The sequence below is a fragment of the Argopecten irradians genome, chromosome 1 (assembly GCF_041381155.1).
Source record: "Argopecten irradians isolate NY chromosome 1, Ai_NY, whole genome shotgun sequence".
NCBI lineage: Eukaryota > Metazoa > Mollusca > Bivalvia > Pectinida > Pectinidae > Argopecten > Argopecten irradians.
The window spans coordinates 18456055-18476043 of NC_091134.1; the positions used below are offsets into that span (position 1 = coordinate 18456055).

General features: G+C 33.5%; 2 protein-coding genes across 2 annotated transcripts; both read right to left on the reverse strand.

The window, feature by feature from the left end:
• Positions 1 to 6: 6 nt before the first annotated feature.
• LOC138319566 (uncharacterized) lies at positions 7 to 6008 on the reverse strand. Its single transcript, XM_069262719.1, has 5 exons — positions 5902 to 6008; positions 3510 to 3697; positions 1419 to 1759; positions 730 to 826; positions 7 to 468 (listed from the first exon to the last, which is right to left on the reverse strand). The coding sequence occupies exons 1-5, from the start codon at positions 5963 to 5965 to the stop codon at positions 118 to 120; spliced, it is 1041 nt and encodes a 346-aa protein (XP_069118820.1). The 5' UTR covers positions 5966 to 6008; the 3' UTR covers positions 7 to 117.
• A 7486-nt stretch (positions 6009 to 13494) lies between these two features.
• Positions 13495 to 17718, reverse strand: LOC138319595 (perlucin-like). The gene is made up of 5 exons (XM_069262747.1): positions 17573 to 17718; positions 16973 to 17073; positions 16508 to 16598; positions 14943 to 15216; positions 13495 to 13603 (listed from the first exon to the last, which is right to left on the reverse strand). Exons 2-5 carry the CDS (start codon positions 17012 to 17014, stop codon positions 13570 to 13572), a joined length of 441 nt encoding a protein of 146 aa, XP_069118848.1. The 5' UTR covers positions 17015 to 17073; positions 17573 to 17718; the 3' UTR covers positions 13495 to 13569.
• Positions 17719 to 19989: the final 2271 nt, after the last annotated feature.

The window sequence follows — 19989 nt, forward strand, 5'->3', positions numbered from 1 at the left end:
TTCGTTTTATATTTAATTTGATTTTTTATTGTATAAATGGAAAGCGATATGCTGGTAAAAATCATGTTCTCTAAAACAGATTAATTAATTATAGCCATTATAGTAAAAATTCTAGTTTTAAAGCTTCTCTTTTTTCACATATATAAATGAAGTCAAATAGTTGAGTCCACCGCTTATCACTATGGTAACAATTAGAGAGGGGAATGGTGGGGTGTTGACACCTAAATACATATCCGTATCAAACACACCAACGATAACAGTCAAGCACCCAATTACCGTGATCACAGTCCACAAAGTGTTTGAAAACCTAGTCACGTAACTTGGACGGATGTAGTTAAACACAAGAGCAACAGCCGCCAATGACAGCACCACATATACGTAGGTATGCAGTATAAAATCGTCCTCCAGTACCGTAGCTCTCAATGAGGGACCCTGGAGTAAATGGAGTATAAGCTTTCTGATGATTTCCTAAAACAAAACAAAAGCATTATACTGAAACTGAAATAATACAAAATGAAGGAAAATTCACAAAATTCACAAAGGAATCTTAGTTATTTGGAGTATTGGGTCTTCCGAGTTTCTTGTCAAATGTATAAAGGAGTATTTGTAAAGTACACATAAATAAGAGTGCAAAATGTTTTCTTTTTTTGAGCCAATGATATTACTGACAACAAAATACTAACGAAAAAAGTACTAAATTAAACCATTGTAGTTGTCTTATTTCCCTACCATTAGGAATAAATCTTTACAGGAAAACGCCACTTGGAGGAGACGAAAACCATAGAAGGAACAACAGACAGCTGCAAGGTACTGTCCAATTATGTCTCTGAAACAAAGGGAACACGATTATTGCAAAAAAGGTCATATAAGAAAATAATAAACCCAAAAAGAGTATTATTAACACATACTTGAAATAAAGACACCTTATGTGGGTAAAATTAACTAAGAATTGAACAAAATACGTGTAATAATTTTGGATTATGGAAGACCCAAAAAGAAAACGCTCTCTGAATAAACCTATTATGTAGTTTGTTTGAACTTCGATATTTTGGAATGAATACTTTGCCTTTACAGCAAACTGAATTAGTACCTGGCTTAACTGAATATAAACAAGTCTGTTTATTAGTTTTTCAAACCATCAAGTGGTTTCATAATAATGGGATTGCTTCATAATAATACTATTTAGTCGGTAATTTTCGAGGGGATGATTATCTAATCATTCATATTTTCGCTCTTTTGTGGGATATTTGTGTAGTTGCAAAGGTTTATTTTTCTTTATTAACATCTAATGATATTAATATATCAACTATATTACTATTACTGCCATATTGCTAAATTTTAATTCGCTTACATTTGATTTTCCCGTTTTAGCCAAATTCCATGAAAATTAATAACTATACATTACCACTGAAAACTACCTGCACCAAAGTGTTGCTGAGGAAACGAAAACGACTCCAATCACGCAATAATCTGTCAAAATACTTATATATAAGGCTTTATATGAGGCAAACGATGGTATTTGAAACCGGCAGCTATCCTTCAGGAGTTCTATAAATTCCTTGAAAGCATGCCTAGCCTTCATGTATAATTTCCATAAAAGGGTTGCATTCTTCATCTCACAGTCCGCCATATCCCATTCGTATGGCTTCTCCCAGTGTCCGGCCCCAGGATTTAGCATAGTGTACCACTGTCTATCCTCTTTACTTGTTAAGATGTCCTTAGCTTCTCCTAGGATCTGAAATTGCTTTGTTGTGTCGCACTGTAAAGATATCATAGTAACCTCATCAATGCAATTGCTTCGCAGTTTTTACAATGTATGTATGATACATGTTTAACGTTCAGTTCAGTCTTTATTACGTTGAATCATTTGGTTCATCAGTGGTGCAAATATATACAGTACAGTACAGACAATAACACACAAATACACACAAACAACACACTCACACCTTACGTAGTGTAGAAAGACATTTCACAAAACTAATATAAGTCATGCTTTATAAATTCAATTACATACATTAAAAAGAAAAACTATATACCATCAAACTTTGCATTTCTTACCTCAAACTATTCACACTACATTCACATCACTGACATTCATCTAATAATCTATATTAGATATAAAGAAAATAATATTAGATATTCTCTTTTGAACTATAGTATATGCTTATTTTTAACCACATACCGACAATATGAATATTTCTATGTTATTATAATATCAGCGAATACGGTAATAAGAAAGAAAAACGTATATACCATTATCTAATAAATCATTACATTGACATATGTACCATTATCTAATAAATCATTACATTTACATATGTACCATTATCTAATAAATCATTACATTTACATATGTACCATTATCTAATAAATCATTACATTTACATATGTACCATTATCTAATAAATCATTACATTTATATACATTACATATGTACCATTATCTAATAAATCATTACATTACATATGTACCATTATCTAATAAATCATTACATTACATATGTACCATTATCTAATAAATCATTACATTACATATGTACCATTATCTAATAAATCATTACATTTACATATGTACCATTATCTAATAAATCAATACATTTACATATGTACCATTATCTAATAAATCATTACATTTACATATGTACCATTATCTAATAAATCATTACATTTACATATGTACCATTATCTAATAAATCATTACATTTACATATGTACCATTATCTAATAAATCATTACATTTACATATGTACCATTATCTAATAAATCATACATTTACATATGTACCATTATCTAATAAACATTATTTACATATGTACCATTATCTAATAAATCATTACATTTACATATGTACCATTATCTAATTAAATCATTACATTTACATATGTACCATTATCTAATAAATCATTACACTTACATATGTACCATTATCTAATAAATCATTACACTTACATATGTACCATTATCTAATAAATCATTACATTTACATACGTACCATTATCTAATAAATCATTACACTTACATATGTACCATTATCTAATAAATCGATACACTTACATATGTACCATTATCTAATTAATCATTACATTTATATACATGTATGTACCTTTTTCTATTAAACACATTTATATGTGTACCATTATCTAAACAAATATAGGTCAGTAATCCCGTTTTTTGTAATGAAGTACTAGTCTTGTATACTTTGTAATTATGCATCATAACCAAATAAAACTTGGTGGCCGGTTTTTAATATTAAATATATGAACTATATTGATGTAGGAAAGGAAGCTTCCTCTTTACTATGAATATGATGAGATTTAGAGGTACATGAAGATAATTTGTTTCAGATATAAACAAATGTCTACTCCGAAGGTTTATACTGGAAGGAAATTGTATAATATTTTGTTTCGCAATACGTCATATACATATTTGATTCAACTTAACACAACTTTAAACAACGTATATGAATATGCACAATGGCAATGATAAATATATTTTAAGATCTAACGTTACCCCACTAGTGTCCGGATGTAGTTTGACAGCCAACTTTCGGTAGGATGCCCTGATCGTTGATACCTTTGCAGACCGTTTAACATTGAGGATCTGATAATAATCGATGTCGATGTCATAAGTCCGGTAATCCATTGTACATACCATAGGCAAAAATAACAAGACAATTGGAAATCCGGCAATCATTTCATCTAAAATAAACAAAACAATGATTTTATCGATTCTAAAATAACTATTACTTATGTAGTTTTGTTTATTGATAGTTGTTAAAATATATGTGTTACCTGTTAGATATGTCAGATTGACTTTAATCAGTTTGTATTTTAAGGCTCCCTCATATGTGGATATGAAAGATAGGGATATTCTTCCTGTTGTAAAATCCAAGGCTTGCCGAATAGAGACTTTACAACACTTTGTTATCCCGAGTGTATAATATCCCTATCCTTAAAGATGCTCCATCGCCGACAGAGCATAAATGATACTCATCATTTGAACAATAATTGGTGTTTCATCGTGTATATGTATGTCTAATTAACACAAAAAATAATATAAAATAATTTGTTTTGCTTTTGATGCATGCACTTCATTCCATATAGAATATAGTGCCAGGGATTTTTTTTTTGGGATGCAATTAATTATTTTGTATAGTTCAAGCTTAAAATAAAATTAGAAGCTCAAACTTTTTAATGGTGGTAATGGTGTAAAGAAACTTTTGTAACTGAAGAAAAATACGAAATCGTCTGCTCGTGTTTTTGATAAAGAAAAAATACCATTTGTCAGCGGGGAGCATCTTTAACATCCACATAAGCAAGAGTATGTTTTCTCTTATACCTTGACGTTTTATTACAAATGACATTTTACAATTGTTATATACTACACCGCCATTTTGAAATAATTAATTTGCATTTGTTTTGATACATACTAAATCCGATTTTCTGATTGGCTGATACTTTTTCTTCATATGATATGAAGAAAAATATTGATAATGGCGCGAAAACCCGACGTTATTCTGACGTCATTATAGAGACGTCGACGTTGCGTATTGATTTAGAAAAAAAATCCATTGGAAAATCAATGGAATCGTACGTTTAAACATATTCCATATCATCAAGTAGTCTGCAAAATTAATCATAGGCATTGATGTCACTATTTTTTTTAACTTCATCGGGTTATGAAAGAAATTTTGTTTGCAAACTTCTGTGAGAATCCGCTAGTTTGCAAACAAAATGTCTTTCCATACCCCGAAGAATTTCAAAAATAGTGACATCAATGCTTAAATAAATTCGAAGAAAGCCGCGACTACAAAAAATAAAATTTACCGAGAAGGTAGTAATGTTACCGAGATAGTAGTTATTTTGTTTAAGCTGTGACGTCACAAAGTTTAATTGCATGTGTAGCTATGTAATACAATCTCAGATTGAGATGTATTGCATCAAATAAACCAGTATTACATCCGTATGTATGAGAGAGAAAATACATATATCATTATCCTGATCAGCCTATTCCACTGTTTTTGCACACATATTCTTGATGTCGCCAAAATTCATATTAAACTACTTTATGTATTTGTCGAATGCATGTAGGTTATACAACTTCCATTGCCCATGTATAATCATAATAACACAGAAGCCTTACATCAGCCCTATTTTTGTCCGAAGGCCAGGGCAGGGTACTTTCTGAGCGACGTCCATTTTCTAGTTTGCTTCGTTAATCATTAACAAATTAAGGTATTCTCTAATATGCTTTACTGTATATACTGTAACTGATTAATCGAACACAAGGCAACATGTACCCGTTATATCTGTATTACTGATTCTATGTTATAAATGCGAGCTATACAATTTAACATGTGTAGTATATATGGTGTCGCATGACTGGTGGAGCTGAACAAATCACGCGCTTACATTAAATACAGATATGATTATCAATACATAGATGTGGTTCTCACCTGAAATGTTTTGTCCGTAACAAATACAATAGACGACTTTATCAACCCAATGCTACACATACATGTAAGATATGGTAATAGTATTATTGTGTTATTATGACATAGGGCATGCCATAAACTTAACAGCTACCAGCTGGTATGCTTTATGATATGCATTATTGACGGTGTAAACAATAGCTACCGCCTCACGCTGCTGTTAAAGTTATTCAATACCGTATATTCTACAATATGTTAAACTCAAATGGTAAACGTTTCGTCATTGTCAGTTAAAACTATACATTATTAAGTTATAAACAAATGTTTTGCACAAACGATTGTTCTATAAATAATCAAGCGACGTTCATACTAGTCTTACAGAGTCATGATATTTAGCGATTATATGATATATTAGTGCAGTTTCCGGTGACTATTTAAAGCTAAAATAAATATATTAAAGTAACCATCTACCTGCATAAGTAGTTCCAAATAACGGCCCTTCTGATGATTTGTGGATTCGACAGAACAGACGCATACACAATGCTGGTGGAAATTCCTACGGTCTTAATATAGACATGCTGTAACTAATATTTTAGTTTGTAAACCAATTATTATAATGGTCAGAGCATATCGGCACAGGTTTATTTATGTTTTTACTCTTCTAAGAAAATGTGTAGTTAAGGACATGAAGGTCTAGTTTGAATTATAATTACAGTACTAGTGTACTTTCATATTGACATGTGTGAAGGGACATAACTGGTGGTCAAGCCTCGCGCGGTATTGTGTACTGTACCATTATGTAGGTGTACGTATTGTGATGTTGTGGCTAATCAGGCTCCAGTCTGTATATTGTTTATTGTCGTTTATGATTTAGCCCATGTGATACTAGTGCAGTCCGCGCTGTCAGGATATCAAATTATAATGTCATAACTTGATATTAACCCAGGTCAATTTCATTAGATTGAGGCAGTGTAGAGACAATATTGTTTTTTGTATGTCTGATCCTAACTAGAATATATGGAATAACAAGTCGTATATACAAATGAGTCACCATCAAACTTATACAGTCTGAATTGTATAAGGAATATATATTGATGCTATATTAAATTGTGTTTAATCTATAAGCTATTTATAGCCCTCCATCAATATCGAATTTTTTAATGTTGTTACATATATATATTTTATCCTATAAAATGTCATACTAATGCACATAAGTATAGTGTTTAAAAGAATACCCACAAATACTCAACATATTGGTTGTATCCCTGAAAACTTTAGAACAGTTCACTCTTACAGTTTAAATCAGAAATGAAAATAATGTGTTTCAGGTAGATCAGTTTTACCCAACATTATGTATAATTGTTATGAATTTCAAGTACATGTACATCATTTCATTTGTGACATTACCACAGTCTTATATTTACACTTGTTAGGCTTGGTCACTATACGCTAATACTAGCCGATTTTGTTTACCATAACTGCATGGTAACATTGAACTTTGAACTTGCGTATGAAAATGTTCTCTGCAACGTAAAAGGACTACTTTTTTAAAGAAACACATGGCTTTGTTTACATTTTGACGCTACATTACGTGTATATTGTTGTTTTTCATAGAATTTTGGAAAAATGTAAACAATATATATACATGTTTTTTATTTATATATGATTCAAACAATTTTAGATTAACAATTGTATAGAGAAACGGAAAAATATCCCGACCGGGGCGACGTGCTTTCATTTTTGTTAAAAATGATGGTCAAATGTAAACATTACCTCTGTGCCTATGTTCGTCCTACGATCGAGTCTTTGGGGTGGACGGGCGTGAGACCCTCTGATAGAGGTCAGTTATAAACATATCCTCTTGTCTTTGTTCTTTGAGAATTTAATCATGTGTATTATAAAACATGCACCCCTAGTAATTCACGTGTTGACAGTTAGTACGCGTCACCACAAATGCATTGTATCCATCGAACACAAGTGAATTTGTTTCATCTATCGATGGCGATGGATCTAAGCGTAGATTATATAATCACATGGCTCCCAAGGATGTAATATCGTCAAGTCAGACGACATCTCAAACACATTGAGCTACTTGAAAATCGGTGTTTTGACAACTTCGGCAAACTCAAGTGTGTAAGCGTGCGTCAGCTTCGCCTCGCTGCACAATAACGGTCACCGAGTTCACACATGTGGCCGTGTACAAATTCTTTATGTTATTACGCTATATATTAACTTTTAGCAAAATTGAATATATATTTAAAGTTCTGATCTGATGGAATAAAATTTTCTCTGAAATTTACTTTGTTCGTCATGTTTATTTTACAATAAAATATTGAACTTTTTTGTCGTCGCGGATGAATAATTCTACCTTACGTGAAGAGTCACCATTCGCTGTTCAATTGAGTAAGCTCCTCCCACTTTTGACCGACTTTTATTGAATAATTACGTCACATTCAAATGACGATTTTATTGCATAAAATATAAACAAAAATGTCGTTTGAGTGTAAATATAGGGATTGGATTTCGCTTTTATGTTAACTATGCTTGTATGGAGCAATTCCTCTAAAAATATATTCAATATGGGGCGCTAACGCGCCCCATAGAATATATATATTTGTACATATCATGACTTATGTTGCCATTTATATAATACTTTTTTTTTAATTATTGTGATATTGCTTATTATATTGATTTTTCATGGATTCTGTAAGTGGGTAATTGGGTTTGTAGCATTTATAATAAATAAATAATTACTATATAAAAACATTCTAACTGTTAAAAAGTCATTTCAGTTTGTTTTACAACCGGATGCCCCAACAGGTATCGTAAAGAAGGGATATTTGTACAAAACTTCATAACGGGTTTGCGAGGGGGCACTGAAATTTTGGTAACTGCACCGTCCGTTCATCCGAGAGGCTTATCCTATAATTCTAAAACCGTTCTTTTTATTTTTCATATTTTTCTGTTACCATAAATATATATTAAAACGTCTACTGAAGTAAGGTTGAATGTTCGTCTGGTAATGCACAACATGATAAAACATACAGTACTGTCATTTATACATCTTTTTTATTCCTTCTTTAGAAAAAGGCTTTTTGTTTCATGTGACCCAGATGATTTTTTGCTGATGTTTATCAGTGTGATAACATTCGAATGCACTCATGCGTCCATAAATCTTATCGGAACAAAACTAACATTGGTTTCCAACTGAAAATTGACGTTTTTTTTCTAGACTTCACATCTGTCTACATCTTTTGAAACAGAATTCAACAAAGTTAAATAATATCCATTCCATCTCTTCCATTCAGTAATGTTTAAAGATTGTTACAACTCTTTAAAAAAGACATATCGCGGCTAACATAATTGTTTTCTCAGGGGACTACGAACTTTTTATTACGTTATACGACTATCAGACAACCACTAGGTCTTCTGACTGCTTTAGAAAGCATGTTGCCGAAATTGTTTAATATCAATATCAGAAAAGCAGCCAAATTGCTTAAAACGAGAAATACGTCTGCAAAATTGTCATTTGTTAAAAAGTCGTAAGTAAAATGTATAGGACGAACAACTAATGTGAAGAAAGCATAGCATTTGACTATTGCCATGAAGACATCACCGCAACACGTGCAGCATATCCTTCCATCTTCTGGGACACATTCCTCAAATACAGGATACTTGTTCCGAAATTTTCCTCCTGTCAATATAAGATTATAAACTGAAGTATTCGATTTTGAAAGTTGTTGATGTTCCTCTCAGAAACTGGTAGCGTAGCAATCAACACATAACCGTTATGTGACAAACATTAATTTAAAGCTTATTTTAGTATTTCAATACAATGTTCATTAGGTATTCATTATATTCTTGTTACTTTTTAAATGAAAATAATGAGACCATTGACATGACTTGATTATTCATGATTATTTACTGTAAGCTTGTGTCGTGTCGTTCTAGTTTGATAATTCATTGATAGTACATTAGCGAAATTACACGTTATCTATAAAAGACCAATGTAAAATTAACGTTATCTTTATATATATATTCTATCTTCTCTTTGATGTAAACATGTTGTGTTATAACCTTAGTAACAGATAAACAAATCAACCTATCCCGGAAAATGGACACGAACCACAACACGATACACGTCAAGAGAAGATCACTCATTACCATCGACATTCTGACTGATTGATATGTGTTTCTATGATGCAAAACGACATATATACATTAATAAATGAATAATTTCGACCTTATGAAACATTAGAAATGTTTTCCGAATTTGCATATTACAGAGTTATCTGCACTTGCGGGTAGGTATTGATTGTGACGACATGTGTATGGGAGCGTAAGGTCATTCGTTTAGGAGAAAACGACGTGAATTGCGCTCACGAAATAATGACGTAACAATCGATACCTACCGCAAGGGAACTAACTCTGTAATATGCAAAGACGGAATGTTCTAAAGCAGAAATAACCTTAACACTAGGTTCACTACACTGTTAATAACTATATACCAGATAATTAAACCTTAAATGACGTATAAAATTTACTTTTATTTACCTGTTACTCTGAAAAGAGTCATGAATAATAAAATCATTGCGAATCCGTGCAAACACACAGTCTCCAGAACAAAGGGAAGAATCTGTTCCTTGGCTTCTAGAGAGCAAATTGACGATAAAGACAGCATAATCGCTCCCTTAGTTTCAAATGTTTGAATAATATCATTTGTTCTAGTAATGTACATTCGAGCAATAACACAGGTCATGATGTAATAGTACACCACTACACACCAATTAGCGAGCCTCTGGTGGATTGTGGGGAACTGATGAGGGATACTGCCTAATAGAAAGGATAGAAACATTATATTTGTAAGAATTAATGCAATAATTCTTAAGTCAATGCACCAGATTCGATTGTCATTGTGTATTTCCATGTCGCTTATTGATCCAAAATATATGACATCAGTAGAAACACCTTCGGATTGAGACAACTTTAAATCCCGAATTGAGTCGTTTGACGAACAGTCAGTTAAAGTATTTCGAGTACTTTGTAAATACATCGGTAGATCTTGGTAGATGTTTTTACCATTTCTCATCTCAGTACCTTCATTGGTATTAAAATCAGCATCTACAGTCTTTGAAGAACCGTAGGAAGTTGTATTACCATTGTCGTCTTCAGATACATGTTCCTCGGACTTAAATTGAGTATTTACTGTTTTTGAAATATCAGATTGCACTGTTTCCTGCATCAAGTACGCCACAAGTTCGTCATAAAAGATGATATCTTCTCTGTTGGTCTGTTTATGTAAGCCCAATTTATGTTTGGATCCGTCCAACCCAACATTATTTGAGGCGTTTGAATGGCGACATCCTGATAACATGGAACCGTTTTTCAATTGACGGTTCCAGTTCATATACAGGCCACTTAAACAGATTGTCTGTAACAGTATGCCAATAACGGTAAGTATAATGATTAATTCTCCATTTTTACACTTTTCTTTAACAGCATTGAAAACAGTTGCTATCGCTAGTATATAGAATATCACGAAAACTGCCACAATGGTAAGAAGACACATTGTTTGACAATTTTGATATTCAAACCAGTTCGTGATACTCGATGACATATAATAATTCATTATTCGATAATGTGAAACTTTTGAAAGCTCTAAAACTAATATTATTTATCTTTTCTCCTATGAATGGTTGCACAAAAATATCTTCTGTATCATCATTCTTCCAATCATTTTTTCAATGACGTGTGTATGTATCTATCAATTACATTCCTTGCTCCTATTCCATGGTCCAATGAATCTTTGACACCTTATATACTACACGTGGTAAACAAAGATATAATTGAAATCCTATTCACTATTTTATCCAAACGGTTTCCACTATCAGGTCTGTCCGGGTGGGACGTCTTGCCAAAATGTGATCCGGCACTTATAGTTGTTGATCTTCATAAAACATGTAGTTAGAATTTATAGACTTTCTGCACAGACTTCTATCTTAATCCGTTCGTGTGACGTTTGGATAGCAGTGCATGCAGAGTGCTTCAATAGTCACGTCTGCTTAAACGGGTATTCTTAATAGCTAGTTCTTGTAAATTCGTTAGTAACGCGAGAACTGAAACAATTTTTCTTAGGTGCATGTACACCATATTCCTTTTCTACACTTTGCTGTTATCTTTGCACAAGGAAACGGGTGGATATATAAGCAGACATTCTAAAATTAGAATTGTTTGCGCACCGTTGGCTATCACAGGTCTATGAAACCACGGGTAGTATCATGCAAAATTTATGAGAATTTCTTTTGATGCGAGAAAAGCACGAAACGAAACGAGTTGAGTTAATGTCGGAGCAGTACATTATCGATTTATTCAAGTACAACATGAAAAAAACATTAATGTTATATGATTTTTGTGTAATGTACATCTGCTGTCAGAGGAAATATTCTTGATCGATTTCAAAAGTACCTATTATTAGGTTTTTGCTTACATGAAGTCATCACCATATCTGTTTCGTCTCGAAAGATGCCTCACTTTGCAACTACAAACAAATCATGATAGTGTGGTGCTGCCATTTCAAAGACTGTTACTATAGCCTAAATTTTCCCGTTTATCTGAGAGACTAGTTTAAGCTACAATTAGGTCATGCCTATTACTGATAAGATATGTGAGATCACAATGGGACCGTGTTTAGGCACGATCTATGAATTGTTCTGTGTCCAAGATCCAGATATTGTGTACTACATGTAGGTGGTTAGAAACAGGATCAAGAAAATAGTCGGCACTATCATATCTGCTACCAGGGATTCAAATGTAACTCTATCAATACAGATTATTTAAATGTGAATATCGTAACTTTATATTACAAGCAAAAATAAAAACTTGATTTTTGTAATAGGAAACATAATTCTTGTAACAGAAAACGAGACAGTTGATATACTTGACAAAGAAATCTAGTTTAGACTATTATACGATCAACAGTTTTCCACCACACACACGTAGTCGTTCGCCACACTCGCAAGACACCGTATACAGGATATGTTTTGGGAGACTGCGGTATATTCATGTTGTGTCTTCTTGTACAGTGCAACTGTTGCCCTTTTTAAGTGTTATATCATTGAAGCGTGTCACAAAAGACACCAAGCAACAGACCCAACCCGTTCACATTATACTGACAACGGGCGAACCAGTCATCCCACTTCCTTAATGTTATGCGCTAAGCAGGAGTAGAAACTATAACTTTTGTAGACTTTGGTGTGTCTCGGCCAGGGAACAGAACCCAGAGCTTACCTCACAGGGGCTAGCACTCAACTGAAGACCAGACGTCAAGACGCAAGACACTACATATATGGGGCCGTCCTTAAATGTCCCTGACTCTTTATAGAACGTAAATATAATACAACAAACCAAACAAAGATGATATGAAATCAAAAAGGAGGTTAATTTTTACAATATACCATTTGATCTCAACTCTTGTTATGACATTCAGTACCAGATGACTTTATTAAAGGAAATACTTGTAATAAGACATCGGCATACTTGTTGGTTGTAAGGGGGCAGAATGAAATGGATATCACATTAAATATTTGTCCCATATCTAATAACTTAACCAAATACATACCATAAATTTTTGTTTACGCGTGTACTACCAACGATAAACAAAATCGAAAACTCAGTCTGTAGATGCAGTAACAGTAAATCATCATTGCATTACATTACACACAGAAGGGCTGGTGTATCCTTGATTAGATATGTAACCATCTTTGATCAGCTCAGTCAATTTTGTTTTCAATTTTCAATAAAAAAATAAGCTTCTTATAACGTTTTTATCATCAAAGAAGGCAATTCGGAGTCTTCCACTTTAGTGTATTGTGATTGTTTTAGTTTATTTGGTCGACTCTAGTATTACAGAACTTAACACAAAAAGTATTGCCATCAAAAGAAGACCTAACATGAAGGCATGGAGATCTCACAAGACACAGTCGCATTTAAAGTGTATTTGTAAACCATTTTAAATGATACTGGTGGTGGAGAGGAAGTAAACTATGAGCAGAATCAAAAAACGTCTATATATCACATGTTTTTATTAACAACTCTTACAATACATAGAATAATGGCAATTGATCCGGACTGTAGACAACCTTATCCTATGACACCAGGGTTGGTTGAGTTAGAGCTGAAATATAAAAAAAAAGTAAATTCATATTAAAATATTACTTCAAATAGTTAAATCGCTAGTATTGCGACAGAATTATACCTACTTCCCTATTGCATGATCGTAAAAGGCGACTATATTTTCCTTGTGGTATAGGCTATAGGTTGTCCCTTGGTCTAGACGCATCATATAGTCTATAAAAGCCCAACATAAAGGGAGCGGATGTTTAGAGACATATCTTTGAAATAACACTATACAATTGACAATATGCTCACAATACCTGTTTGCTTGCTTGTTTGTGTGATTATTTTAACGTCCTATTAACAGCTAGGGCCATGTAAGGACGGCCTCCCATGTATGCAGTGTATAGCGTGTGTGAAGTGCGAGGTGCGTATTTTGGGAGACTGCGGTATGTTCGCATTGTGTCTTCTTGTATAGTGGAACTGTTGCCCTTTTTATAGTGCTATATCACTGAAGCATGCCGCCGAAGACACCAAGCAACACACCCCACCCGGTCACATTATACTGACAACGGGCGAACCAGTCGTCCCACTCCCTGTATAATGAGCGCTAAGCAGGAGCAGAAACTACCACTTTTATAGACTTCGGTGTGTCTCAGCCAGGGAACGAAACCCAGAGTCTTCCTCACAGGGGCAAACGCTCAACTCAAGGCCAAAAGTGAGGCGGTGCCAAGGGAGTTATGAGGAAAGATAAAGTCAGTTAGGAAGAAGAGAAAAGATAAGATCCTAAATTTAGTCGCCTTTTACGATTATGCAATATGGACAGCAGATACAATTCTTATAAAGGTATAATACTAATACCGCAGCTTCAAGCAACCATTGTATAGAGATGCGACCATACTTAAATGGGCATTGCCGTATATAAGGTAATCAACCAATCAATCAATAAAATAACAATAAAAATAATTATAGTTCATGAGTACAGTTTCAAAATACATTATAGAAACTTGATATTTGCATGAATGTAAATGGGAAAGGGTTGGTTGTTCGCCCATCAGCAGCTTAACGTTACCAAACGGGGTATTACAACACGTATCTTTTGAAATATGAAACCTGCAATAGCTGTAACATTACAATAATACGCGACTTAATCCTGACACAGTCTCCCAAAATATGAAAGTACTCTTTTACACGCACGTGGACAAAAGCTGTTGGTATTACACTACGATACCTACACCTAAGATACATTGAAACTATAGATGTACATTAAGGTACATTATTACCAAAGTTTCTTCTTAGTACTGATTTGTTCTTCAATGGCTTTAGTCCCGCTCTTTATTTTATCTGTATTATTTTAAAATCGAAAGTTGCGTGTTTCTATGGGGTCGAAGACAACTTACTGTTTCTCGCAGATGTAATTGTAATTTCCAAGCACTGGTCCATGTGCGCCGTGCTGACCATGGGGATGATGTACTGTGGCACAAGGTTCGTCCGTCCATAGAAGGTCGCGTCCTTCCCATCTCAACCCGATACAGTTCTCTCCCATCGTGCCGTTAGGCTGACCAGGAGCCCACCTCGTGAAGGGTCCCACGTGGAGTCCAGTCTCCAGCCACCTGTACTGTCCCTCAAATGTGTAGTCAGTCCCACCGATGAACCATACGTTATCATGGTAAGCTGTAGGTGCAGAGAATATATTGTTCGTCGATTGATTTCTACAGTATCCTCGATATTCCAGGGGTTCCAATCACTTACGATCTCTACACCCCTGGACTATCTCATAGTGAAATTGAAGGCAGCTCAGCGGAAAAACATTTAACCAATTACATGCCAGCAAAGATTTCCTTCGAAGACAACAGAGAGAGCAACGCGTAACATCACAGCCACACGGTCAACCACAGTGTACCGTTATACACCTCTTTTGATGTACATCAAATGACTAAGTTACCTGTTCTATTCTGTTGCCTTTAGTTTTACTATGAGATAGTCCAGGGGTGTAGAGACCGACATGTCAAGCATACCAAAGCTACTTGCCATGTACGAACAGAATTTTTATCAATAGCCTATTTCAACCATAATGTGTCAGATCTTTTATAACTTTGCAACTCTTGCTTTCTTTCTTTCTCAATACCGATATGACATTGGCGCAATAAATCTCCATACATATCTGACGTTGTACGGTTCTTCTGCATTTCGGAATGAAAAGTTCATGAATTATAGTAATTGATAGTACATGTAGGTTGTGTCGAATAGATAACATTAACATTTTCACGTGAAAAAGACGTTTTGGCAGTTTATCGCGGCAAGTTTGGCAAAACATATGATGTGTACATTCTGGTTAAGACAAAGTCAGGGTTTTTTAAGGCGACAAGAAAGAATTTATGCTCTCATTTAAGTATGTATGGTAAGAAAGGATAGACACATTATTATGAAAAATGGTTCGACAAATTGATGAAAAGACAGTCCTCAGAAAGAAAGGATGACTAGAATTGTGATTCAAACATTGATACATTTATATTTTGTGATGACACATGTATGTATGAATTCATAAAAGTATGTTAGCAAGGATTTTTACCGATTTTGGCAACAATGGAGGACATGATTGAAATCGTTTTGGCAGAAACAAATATTTTTCAATTTTCGGGTGGAAAGGAATACTCAACGTTTGCTTTAATCAATGGAATGGCATCGCAACAAAATGGAAAAATGGAAGGCACCATGAAATATCCGGATTCCTTTTCATTGAAGTTTCAGTGTATATATGTGCAAAAAGCCAGTGCATATAAACGGTTTTATATACAATGTATATTAATTTATTTGGATGTTGATAATGCCCTGATAATAATGGCGTAGTTGTCGTATACCTTAGTGAAAAATGAAGTGAATGAAAAAGGATTTTCAGAATTTCGGAGACATACAGTTAGTGTGATGTTTGATATGATACCAGCGCCTTAAATGACCTACTTACCTCTGAGGACGTTGAGGATTGTGGCAATGAAGTCATGCTTGTCTTCATTATCGTCTGTAGCTAGGTAAGCTCCCATACTCCTACACTTGGCCTGGGGTGTAAAGAATATCTTATTTATTGTCCTGTCAGCATGTTTCAGTTTTTTTAGAATGACATAATGAACTGCAACACTATTCACATGCTTACATTAAGAGTATCTGTAACAAACTAGACATTTGGCTAGTGTCTTTAAAAAAAAATGGAAATTACCTTCATATAGACGAATACGGGGATCTGTAATTTTAACCTACTGTAAACCATTTATTTTCTTGTTGTATTGATTCTCGCGTAGGATACCAAACCGTGAAAATAACTTATCGCGAAATTGCTTTAAAAGTAGACTCATAGGAGTGTAGATCGCTATGAAAATGAAGTCACCGCGAATACCAGTTGGTTAACAGTATTTTAAGAAGGCGTCTGACAGACCTCGGCATTGTCCCAAGTGGCACTGGTTGAACTGAACCACATACAGTCCTCCTTAAACTCCGCCCAGCCCACATCACACAGACCAATCACTGAGCTCACACCTGTAAATTAATGAGTAAAACTTTAACTGTATGAAGTTGTTTCAAGTAAAAGTACTTCATATTCAACACGCATATTCAATGTTGATTTCTGTTGTAAACAACTTTACACAAACAAGTATTATGAAATGCTTACATGACGAACAGGGACCTGTTTCATGAACATTCCTTGATCTTAAGGAATTCCTTTACTTAAATTTCCCCTTATAAGTATTACAAAAGTTAAAAGAAAATCTTAAGTTAAGGAGCCTTCCTTAAAATCTGTAATGCTTTCCTATTGAAAATTAGAAGTTAAGAGATTCCTTAGATTTGTGGGACGTTCATGAAACTGAACCCTGACACAACGAGCGTGATAAACATAAACGTTTGATCAGCACCTTAATGAATTTTATTATTTTGGTCAGGTGCCTATCAGTGTGTATATACACAATGTAAAAGGTTCAATTAACACACCTGAATTTTCAAACTGAACAAATATTTCAGAAGATCATGTTTTACTTACCAATACTGAACACTGTAAGCAATAAAAATCTCTTTTACGTGCATTTTGTCGTCCGAATTGTGGAACTAATGTCTGGTTGTGTACGGTAAGTCTTATCAGAGGAAACAAACCCGGATCTTACATGTTAAAGAGATAAAATAATAGGTCAGTCTGCTCATATAACGACAACACTATCTACTCAATGATCTGTTTCATTTCTTAAGTATTTCAATGATATATGACACTAAAGCGTATCATAATAATGAAATGTGTCAACTTCAACTAATAATAAATTCTGGGTAATTAACCTTTTAATTTACCACCGATAGAATAAAGTTCCTAATTTTCACTAATTTCCTAGCGGAGTGAGTGTAAGGATTTGTATTTTAATCATATGGTTGATTTATATTAACTATGATATGAGTAAATGAGTGAGATCGTCCTTCGATGACATCTAGCTGTTAACCAACGAACCAAACGAATGTGTTTTGTAGTTATTTAAACATATCTTATTACCATAACCAATAGCAAAAGGATCGGGCAATGTCTTATTTTTCATGGGGTATCGATATTTTAGTTTAAATTACGAATACGTTGTTAGAATTATCGATAAGGGAATGAATAAAAACCGATATGGAAAATGCTTCAATTATCTAAAGGTAAATAGAAAAAAAAATTCTGTTCAAGGGGCGTAACTCTGGAGTCCTTAGCACTAGTGAATGACCTTATTTCTAGTTCTTATTTCCCTTTTATTTTATAGTTGATTAGCTGTAATTTGTGTACCAATCAAAAAAAATAAGGAAAGTAATAGAAAGTTGCCTAGATTCTAGTTTCTTTACATACTATTACGGTATGTGGATCAGTAAGCGGGTCATGATGACGTCATAAACAGATATGCCGTCAATGTTGATCACATTAGTTCAACTAAGATAAAGCATACTGAACGGCGGTCAGTAGGTTATTTATAAATTTACAGCTACATAAAATCGGTAAAGGTCACCTGCACCGATAATCTTCACATCAACAAATGTTAGACATTATCTAGAGAGTAAAGTTGATCGAGCACATATATATTATAAAAAAAAAAAAAAAAAAAAATAAAGATCAAACTTAGTTTGTGTACTCTCGTGTTTTCAATTATAATCAAGACTGTGTTTCAATGAAAGAAAAGTTCGTTGTAGAATGGAGTAAATGGAAAAAAAAACTTATTGAATTTTCGTAATTTTTAATTATTTATATATTTATCTCTCTTACTAACATTTTTATTCTACTCATGGTGAATCATACAAAAAAACCTTGACAAGGCCAAAAAAAAGATAACAAAAATAATAATAATAATAAAAAAACTTGGCTAGCCTACCATCCACTTTTTGTTTATTTCTCTCTTGTTATATCCCTTCTTTTCTTCTTATATCCTTTTTTTCTCCTTTTATTTTTTCCTTTAAAACAAAAGGTGCAATACACATGTATCTATTTTGATATAAATTTTTCAACAATAAATTATAAGTAATATGAATTAAATCTCCACTTAAGCTTTACAAAAAAATAATAATAATAATAACAATTGTTTGGAAATGAAAGATGTGTGTAAGGTAGATGAAAATGATGATTGAATGTGAAGATCACAGGTAGTGAAGTGTTAATAAATGGATGAAGCTATAAATTGAGTACTGATCGATGAGTGAATGAATGCGGTTTGAAGATGTGATAATGACTTGAGGATGTTTGGAATGATGATGATGGAGATAGTATTTTGTATGCATACATGTAGTTAATAATTTAGAGGTGAGGATGCCTAGAAATGGCATTTGCTTCCAATCGTTGACTATAAGGGAGACAATCCTTGCTTTCTTGATGTACGTCGGGATGTCCAATCGTCTTCGACGATGCAGAATGTCTCGTAGTATGAAGAACTGTGAAAATCATTCAAAATTCAAAATCATTTAAATTATGATTTAAAATCAAGCCAATGCAAATGTTCTTTTCTAGCTAATTCTGTTTATATTGTATAACAAAATAATAAAAGTGACATGGAAACACAGCGTTTAAAGGCCCACTACCTTTCCGAAACGGCTTTTAATTTTTAAAATGGGAATGTAAAACAAGATCGATAATTTTGTAGAGTCCTAATAATTATTAACTTAACGTTAATACTACATTAATCATCACCTTCTGAACGATTTGATTAAAATAAATAAAATGTTTATTTTCATAACGAGGGTCGTATTATGTTTCCCGCCGTCTTCCTAAATACCGCGCGGTAGTTGACTATTACTGGGCCAGACGGTAAAACAGCGAATTGACTCTCCACTGTTTTCATATATTACACAGGAAATCTTGCATATGTTTGGTGTCGTAACCTTATTTTAGATCATCGGTATGCATTTTCTGATGTTATTAATGTTTTTTAAGAAACCTTTATATTTTGCTCCGGAAAG

Coding starts and splice junctions, on each gene's coding strand:
- LOC138319595 (XM_069262747.1), bottom strand. CDS start 17,014: ATGTGGTTCAGTTCAACCAGTGCCACTTGGGACAATGCCGAG. Junction 15,217..16,507: donor AATCCTCAACGTCCTCAGAG/GTAAGTAGGTCA, acceptor CTGCACCTACAG/CTTACCATGATAACGTATGG. Junction 13,604..14,942: donor AATTACATCTGCGAGAAACA/GTAAGTTGTCTT, acceptor TTTATATTTCAG/CTCTAACTCAACCAACCCTG.
- LOC138319566 (XM_069262719.1), bottom strand. CDS start 5,965: ATGCGTCTGTTCTGTCGAATCCACAAATCATCAGAAGGGCCGTTATTT. Junction 3,698..5,901: donor ATTTGGAACTACTTATGCAG/GTAGATGGTTAC, acceptor TGTTTATTTTAG/ATGAAATGATTGCCGGATTT. Junction 1,760..3,509: donor TACATCCGGACACTAGTGGG/GTAACGTTAGAT, acceptor ATATCTTTACAG/TGCGACACAACAAAGCAATT.